Source organism: Hippopotamus amphibius, chromosome X, assembly GCF_030028045.1.
Source record: "Hippopotamus amphibius kiboko isolate mHipAmp2 chromosome X, mHipAmp2.hap2, whole genome shotgun sequence".
NCBI lineage: Eukaryota > Metazoa > Chordata > Mammalia > Artiodactyla > Hippopotamidae > Hippopotamus > Hippopotamus amphibius.
In genome coordinates, this window is record NC_080203.1 from 134,568,563 (window position 1) to 134,577,706 (window position 9,144).

The window sequence follows — 9,144 nt, forward strand, 5'->3', positions numbered from 1 at the left end:
CATGCCTAGAGCCCGTACTCACCAACAAGAGAAGCCACCGCAACGAGAAGTCCACGCACCGCAACGAAGACCCAACACAGCCAATAAATTAATTAATTAATTAAAAAAATTAAGGCTGATTAGCCAATACCATTTTAAAAAAAGAACTAGAAGATTACTTCACACGGTGTAAGTACTCTTATACCTTGGGAGGTCCAGGGAAATTGCTTCCACTGGGATTTCATCAACAGGATGCGAAATAGAAACGTCGCAGTTTTTGCAATTCTTTTCAAACTTATAAGTCCAATACGGAAATCTAAGCACTGAGGCATGGTTTTAAGACTCAGAGGGAATGTCATTGCGTTCAGATTCCACTTCTAGCCTTGATTTTCAACTTGGTTATTGAACAGTGCATGTCCAAGCACTGAATTTGGTAAATAAGAAAAATAATAATACGACCATAGTAAGAGTGGACCTCAGGGTCTTTGGGGAATTAAAACTGAGACATGTCATCTGTCCTCTTTCATTCATTTTAGACTTAAAAATAAGAGGGACATTAACGGAACCTATGTAATGAGCTCAATGGTCATTATGTGAAACTTGGTTAAAGGGATGGCATTGATATATTACATTTTATGGTTTCAGTGGTCCTTGGAATCCTAGTCATTTCTTTGAAAGATTGTCCTCTGTAAAGTAGCTGTGGGTGAGATTGCTTGAAAGGTCAGGGATGCTAAGAGATATCCGTGTTATCCCAGTTAGACCACAACAAAGAAGTCAGATAGGCTCTTTTTAAATTTTTTGTTTTTTTCAAAAGCTCAACTCTCAGTCAAAGAAAGAAAGCTTAAATGATCGCTTAAGGTAGATAGCAGTGAACAGGAGGATTGCAAAAGGAAAATATATTGCATTTCGGTTGTTCAAGTTTGTAAGGAAAAGATAAGGTTAGCCAAGAAGCAGAATGAGATAACGCCAACAAAAGTTGGCTGTGGAAATAAAAGGCTCTTTGATACAGGCCTTCCATTAGACAGAAAAGGAAATCTGAGCCCCCATCCCCACCCCACTCCCCCCCAAAAAAAACCAGGAAGAATGTTAAATCAGCATCCATCCTCAGATCCCGACAGCTGAATGCAGTCTCCCCTGTTCAGACACAGTGGTGAGATTTATTAGAATGTTGGTCCTCCATTAGAAGAAATGTATTATCAAACAAATGTAAATTTGGAAGTGAGAACAGAGGATAAAAAAACTCCAACTCATAATTTCTGAGTGAGGGTTTTGTCTGCGTGTTTCCGTAAGAGCAGAATTCTTTGGTGAACGCAGGTCACCTCAGAGTGGAAACCCTCCACCCCATCTTTACTGCTGCGAGCTGAGCTCCTGTGACTCAGTTCTTGGAGTAACCGGAAATGCCCTGGGACAACGTGCAGGACATCCTTCCTGAAACAGAAAGTGTGTTCCTTCTTCGTTTTCCCTGGCACCTTAAAGATGAAGTTTCCCAACCCGTTCCCTAGTGGGTAGCAAATGCTAATGGGAAAGTAGCGTATAATTTTCTCTAGACTTTTCTAGCATGGCCTAAAAGAATGTGCCAGTAAAATAAAATTACAGTGTTCCACTTTAGAATTAAAGGCTTCCTATGACAAGATTTCTTCTACTTAATATGCTTCCTTAAAAAACATTCTGTTCACCAATTCTAAATCTCTATGAAAAGTTAAAATCCCAACTGTCATGTTTAGGTAGATATGGTGTATCTATGCCACTATGCTTGATATTGGGAACATTACTGTTTTTAAGAAGAGGTAAAGGATGCTATTGTAGAATGTCTCCACCTGTGCTACAAAAATAAAAGCTTTGTTTGGTTTGAATGTGTTAGTTGAAACCGCTGTTAAAAGTGAAGTGTTTCTCACTTGCCTACTCATGTAAGAGTTCCAGGCACAGTTGAAGTCATACTACCAAGCACTGACAGGTTAAAAACAAACAAACAAAAAAAAAACAATGAACATTATGAAGTTTTGATGACAAATTAAAAAACATAAATGAACCTGTGTTACCATATTCATAGACTTAATATGGAAACAACTTTTAGATATGTTCAGTGTATTTTTAAGGCAGGCAAATTTAAATAACTATAGAGGAATTTATTCAGTTCACTTAAATAGTCTGTTGAGTGTTACAATAATTGAAGTTTTTTTAAAATAAATTTTGCTTGAAATTTTAGATAACTGAAAGAAAATTTTACTAACTTTCAGTAAATACTTAAAATGAGTTGAAATACACATAAATATAGAAATAGGTCTTGGGGCTATATTTAAAGGGATCATTAATAATTTTGGTAACATTCTGCTACATACACTATGTTTTTATCCAATTATTTGATTAGGTTCATTGTATTTTGTTTAAATTTCACGGGGTAAAGACAGATTCTTGTAGTTGTAATGATAAGTACGATCTCTCAACCATTTGGCAGAAAAAGAAACAAAGTAATCCGATAAGAGTGTTATGTATGAAACCATAAAAGAAAGAATAATGGGAATTCCCTGGCTGTCCAGTGGGTTGGGCTCTAAGCTTCCAATGCCAGAGGCCTGGGTTCAATCCCTGGTCAGGGAACTAAGATCCCACAAGTTGCGGGGCAGGGCAAAAAAATAGAAAAGAACACAGAATATTGAGAGGAATAGACAGGCAAATAATAACTACAGCAAAGTCTGTTTTTTTTCCCCTTCCAAACACTGAACACAGAAGTGGAAATAGCATAAGCATTTATATTTTTGAATTTAGTTACACTTGTATGATTTTAACCACCACTCTGAGATATATTTGTGAGTGCAAAATAAAATGGAACTTCTCAGCACTACTGACAATTTTTAAAATCCCAGCACACTGTCAAAATCGCCACCACTTTTTGTTTGCAATTGTTTCTTTTTTTTCTCCAGATTTTTGTGTTTATCAGTGCAAATTAAAATAAAGCAATCTCAGTAGAAATGGTTTATTACAATGTTATCTTAGAGAGGCTTATTCCTCAAAATGTACTAAAAGATGTCCAAATCGTGCGAATGATCAACCTCAATGGCTTCCTCTGCATCCAGCTTTGTTTCTCCATGTCCTTCCTGTGATTCATCAAGAGAGGCCAGGGCCTCATGTGTGTCACTTGCAAAAGTCTCTCGTGATGTATCATCATCTTCTTGAAAATTTAGGCTTTTAATAGCTTGTTTCATCTTTTTTCCCAACACCTGTGTTCTTCTCTTCCTAGCAGCCTTTTTATTTTCATATTCCTTTTGATTTTCAATGTAGAAAATGTCCTTAATTTGTTCCTCACTGATACTAGGAGTGTTTTTCAGAAGATTCAAGAAAACGCCACCTGGTGTTCTTCTTCGACTACCATTCATTATAAAAAGGCCACCATTTTGTTCAACTTCAGCAGTTTCCATCAGAAGCTCAATTGCCTTTTTGTTCCCAATTATCCTCACTACTCGGGCTATCAAATGTTTCTTTGGTTCCTGTAACCTGAAAGAAATTTCATCAGCCACTTTCTCTTGAGAATCGTCCTCTGTGATCTCGTATCGGCCTTTATAGTTCATTTCTAGTCTGTCTCCTAGTCTGTCTTTGACAGGTCGTTTCCTTTTGAGATGACCTTGCCCATTTTCCTCCTCCTTTGATTCCATTTTTTTGCCGTCATGCATATATTCATCTAGCTCTTTGTCTAATTCTTTTGTATGTTCTTGAGATTCCCTCTTAAGTTTCTTGGCAAGCAAGTAATTGTAGGTCTCGGATTGTCTGCTTCTATCAATAGTGCCCTCCATTCCCAAGATACCAAGTTCAGTGGCCAATGCATCTTGATTCTGTTCCTGCAGCACAGCACCCCATATGTTGTTAACCTTCTTCCCACCAGCACGAGACGAGTTCTGGCTGCTCTGGCCAAACTGAAAAGGCTCTGGTTTGGGAGGAGTGTTAAAACATTTCTGTCGTTTGCGTTTCCAGAGAGAGCTATCATCATCTGAATCCGAAAAACTCTCTTCACTTGAATCCACACTTTTAACAGGCCGATAATGTGATACTGGAGCACACACCGTTGCAGTACCCTGGAAGGGCCTCACTGCAGTCCCCACCTAGTGCTTTCGGCACCTGCGGCGGCCTGTCGCTGGGTGCCACCGTCATGTCGGAATCCGAGTCGGAAAGCTGCCCATCTTCCATGTCGCCGGCCTCCTGCGCCATCTTCGCGCGGCGCGGCGGTCCGCGAGAGCACTTCCGGCGGAGCGGCGGGCGGGTCTGGCGGGCGGGGGCCCGCTCGGCTCCCTGCAATTGTTTCTTTACTGCTGTCATAAAATGGATAATATATGAAGTCATCCTAAGAGACAGATCCTTGGCCGTTTCTGTTTTAAGTCTCTATTGCTAGACAGCAATTCCGACCAGTGTCGAAAAGTATTACTTTCTGAATCGATTCCAAATTCTGGCAAGAGACAGTAAAAGGAGATTTTATGACCCATTTTTTTGTCATAGCAGTGCTTTATACAATTAGGCTTATTTTTAAGTTTTTTCATTTACATATTTAACTCTTTTCATGAAAACACTACTTGATCCTAGTAAAAAATCATCATCAGTGTCTCATTTCAGGAGCAGAGGTTATAAAATATGCTAATCTCTTCACATGGAGACTGACCTTTGGTGTGCAATGACTGTCATGTGACTGCTGTTCCAACTGGCATAATTGGAGGAAAAGGACCCTTCTTTACTCCGGAAAGTAATTGAACTCTTAACATGTGTAAAAAGTGACATTGTATGTGTGTTGTACCAACCCTCTAGGTTAGCTCCCAAAGTCCCCGGTGTCTCCTGGCACTTTCTGTTTCATGCCCCAGTGCAATGACCTCTGTACATTTATTGGGGTTGATCTGTGAGGTGAGTGCAGTAAGGTATTTGTTTCATTGGTTTCTCACCAATTTCAATGAGACGGCAGAAGAAAGACGATGTGTAAACCTGAGGTCAGATTGATAGAAATGCTCCATCTCAACAACAGAGAGAAAACAAAGACAGAAAACAAATGAAGAAATGGAGCCTTAGGAATCTGTAGGAAAATATCAAATTCTTTTGAAAGAGACATAGGATGGAGCAGAAATGGCAGTAAACTTCTTCATTTTGTGAAAGATATATTAATAATTCAAGAAATATGAAACCCTAATAAGATTGAAGAAAAGGAAACTTAGACACATAACAGTAAACTATTAACATCCAAAGATAAAAACAAAACAAAAACATTAAACAGAGAAAAATGAGTCCTTATATAGAGTTGACCTGGGTGGAGGATGGACCATGCCTGAAAGTTTTCAAACATTTGTTACTTTCCTAAGTTTGCTTGGGTTTGCTTTCTCTTCTTGTGGGTTATAACATTATTAAAGTCAGATAGATAGATAGGCAGACACGTAGACAGATGTAGATGATGGATGGATGGATGGATGGATGGATGGATGGATGAATGGAAGGATGAGAGATATAGGTAGATAAATAGATGATAGATGGATAGATAAATATGTAGCTAGATGGATAATAGATGATTAATTAGATAGGTGGGTAGATATTGATCTATGATATGTAGATAATTAGATAATAAATGACTATGATAGATGATAGATAGATCGATGTATATCCTTTGTGAGTCATTTTGTTTGACTGCTTCATCATAGCAGAACCCCATCAAAACACACACATACAAATAAGGTATGAGTGATCCTTACGTGCCTACAAATATTCTGAGTATCACTAACAAATTTAAAGTACCATGGGGGTGCTATCAACCCCACCTCACTGCTCACATATAAAGTTAAAAAGTCAAACACAAAGATCCTCAAGAATCTGGAGCGACTAGATCTCTCATACATGAGTGTATCACGGAAGGACCACATCGGAAAACTGTTTCTCACAAAGTCAAACACACTGGTCTTACAGTCCTGCAATTTCACTCTTGCACATGTACTCCACATCAGTGCAAATATGTTCACACAAAGACCTGCTTGTGACGTATAGCACATCCATGCAAAATAGCCCCCAAAGAGAAAAAAATAAATCTGAATCCTTATCGACTGGGGAGCAGATAAACGGATTGTAGTGTAGCCACGGGATGGAATACTCCGTTATAAACGAACACAAAGCAAACGAACGACGCACACACACCTGGTTGAATCCTGAAAGCGTTATGCCGAGCGAAATAACTAGACACAAGAGCAACATGACATTTTATATTTTGGTCAAGTCTGTTTGTCAATGATTCCATTCCTACCACATTCTACAAAAAACAGCAGTGATGAAAACCCATCAGTAGTTGCCAGAGGCTGGGGGCTGGGGGAGCGTCGTCTGCAAAAGCCCGTGAGCCCGTGTTTAAGGGTGTAGGAAATGTTCTTTATGTACATTGTGGTCCCGAATTAGTTAACTAAAAGCTCCCACTTTGTACTTTTTAAAAAATATTTCTTTATTGGAGTATAATTGCTTTACAGTGTTGTGCCTGTTTCTGCTGTACAAAAAAGTGAATCAGCTGTATGTGTACATATATCCCCATAGCCCCTCCCTCCTGTGGCTCCTTCCCACCCTCCCCATCCCACCCCTCCAGGTCATCACAAAGCATCGAGTTGATCTCCCTATGTTATGCAGCAGCTTACCACTAGCCATCTATTTTACATTTGGTGGTGTGTATATGTCAGTGGTACTCTCTCACTACATCCCACATTGTACTTTTAAAAGAGATTGGACTTTGTGTGCACTAAAATCTTGATTAGTTATATTTTCAGGAAAATCATTTTTGTTGTTATTATGAGAACACCAGTGTAGAACAATTAACAATTAATGGTCTTTATGTAGTTAGTACTGGGCTTTTGAATGGGAAGCTTCAACATAAATTTTCCCAATAGTACTCACGATTCTTTGCCACCAGTTTTCATGTAAACAGTCCACTAAGCTTCCTGACTGTGTGGCCTCTTTGAATTCAAGATTCACATTTTCCAGTTCAGAATACTGAGGACATCTTCTCAAGAGTGTACCTGCTTAATTTAGATTCCCTCTAGCCACCCCCATCCTCCACTTTTTCCCTTTCTTGCAAAGTTTGAAGAAACTTCGGCTTTTTTTTAATTAAAAAATATTTTATTTTCTTATTTTTTGGTTGCCTCAGGTCTTAGTTGTGGCAAGCTGGGTCTTCCATTGTGGCGCGCAGGCTCCAGGGTGCATGGGCTCTATAGTTGAGGCGGGTGGGCTCTGTAGTTGTGGCACGCAGGTTCCAGAGCATGCAGACTCTGTAGTTTGTGGTACGAGGGTTCTCTAGTTGAGGCACACAGGCTTAGTTGCCCTGTGGCATGTGGGATCTCAGATCCCCAAGCAGAGATCGAGCCCGCATCCCCTGCATTGGAAGGCGGATTCTTTGCCACTGGACCACCAGGGAAGTCCCAGACTTCGGGATTTAAATAACCTCTGATGGATAACAGAGTCTGCTGAATGCACATTGCACAATGCCTCTGGCCAGACTCACCATATGGGAAAAAGAAATACAGTGACTTGAAATTCCCATCACTTACAAGCAGCACTTGGGTTATTTAAAGAACATTGTTTGCTTAGTCATATTTCTAAACAACTGTCATCAAAGTCGTATGTGGAGAACAGAATGTCACGAAACAGTGCAAAATTATCTGGGACTTCACCATAGCCCACTTTCCTGAGGGACGTGCGTTTGACCCAGTGGACATCTCTGTTGATTTCAGTGTCATTTATGGAGAATAGCGTTGTCTGTATAGGAATTTTTGTTAGAATATCCTAAGGATAGCAAGTCACATACCAACCATTTGACTTTAAAAAAAAAAATTTATTCATTCTTGGCTGTGTTGGGTCTTAGTTGTGGCACTTGGGATCTGCGTTGAGGTATGTGGGATCTTTTTGTTGTGGGCTCTTTAGAGTGGTGCGTGAGCTTCTGTCTAATTGTGGCATGCAGGTTTTATTGTTTTTGTTTTTTTCCTGTCTCTCTAGCTGTGGCGCACAGCCTCCAAGGGCATGCAGGCTCTATAGTTTGTGGCACACAGGCTCTCTAGTTGAGGTGCACAAGCTCAGTAGTTGTGACACATGGGCTTAGTTGCCCAGCAGCATGTGGGATCTTAGTTCCCTGACCAGGGATGGAACCCATGTCCTCTGCATCGGAAGGCGACTTCTTTACTACTGGACCACCAGGGAAGCCCCTCAACAATTTGACTTTTAACCTCCGTATTGATCAGGGTTCTCCTATCTGTCTATCTGGCTGTCTGTTTATCTATATTTATAAATATATATGTAAACACAGAGATATGTTTTATCTGAAGGAGTTTGCTAACATGATTGCAGAGATTAACAAACCTGAAATCTGTCAGATAGACCAGCAGCAGGCCAGAGACACAACAGTTAATATTTCAGCTCAAGTCTGAAGTCGGTCTGGAGATTTCCCTTTTCTGCAGGGGACCTCAGTCTTTTTTCATTTAGACCTTCACCTGATTAGATGTGGCCCACCCACATGATGTAGGGCAGTCTGCTTTATTCAGAGTCTTATTTAAATGTGAATCTCATCTTTAAAAGACTACATTCACAGGAACATCAAAACTAGTGTTTGGCCAAATATCTGAGTACCCTGGGAACAGGTACAATTAACCCTCACAACCACTGTACCAAACATTTGCTGAAATTCATTTACAAAGAATCAGAGGTAGTTTCAACAAATTCTGTGAATGGAGATCAAATGTGTCTAACTTTTAATGAGATGGAGACTTTATTATTACTTATTATTGCTCTGTTGACCTCTTAATACTTCCTACTCTGGTCGAAACATTCTTTTAATTATTGAGTAGGAGAAAATCAGATACTAGACCTACCGGAATACGGAAGTGTGTAGATGGAAGTCCATTGCTTGGTCACTATGTAACCTGGGTCCATTATGTCAGGTCACTTTATGAACATTATTTGACCTAATATAAAAAACACACTCAGATGGGGTTGGAAGCATAAGGTATATATGGAAAGGTATATATAGAAGAAACAAAGTTACAGTGGAGTGTGTATTATGCCAAGTTTTATTACACGTGGATCAGAGGAGTGCAAAGCAAACATTCCTTAAAATATTGTCTCATGTGGCATCAGGCTTCCCCGTTATATTAATATTGATTTGTTGCATTTTTTTCCCCACACACG

At 39.7% G+C, this 9,144-nt stretch overlaps 1 protein-coding gene across 1 annotated transcript; it reads right to left on the reverse strand.

The window, feature by feature from the left end:
- Window positions 1–2,971: 2,971 nt before the first annotated feature.
- On the reverse strand, window positions 2,972–4,176 carry LOC130841265 (phosphorylated adapter RNA export protein-like). The gene is given in 2 exon segments (XM_057717329.1): window positions 2,972–4,062; window positions 4,064–4,176. Coding segments are annotated over 2 exon segments (1,182 nt in total). The 3' UTR covers window positions 2,972–2,993.
- Window positions 4,177–9,144: the final 4,968 nt, after the last annotated feature.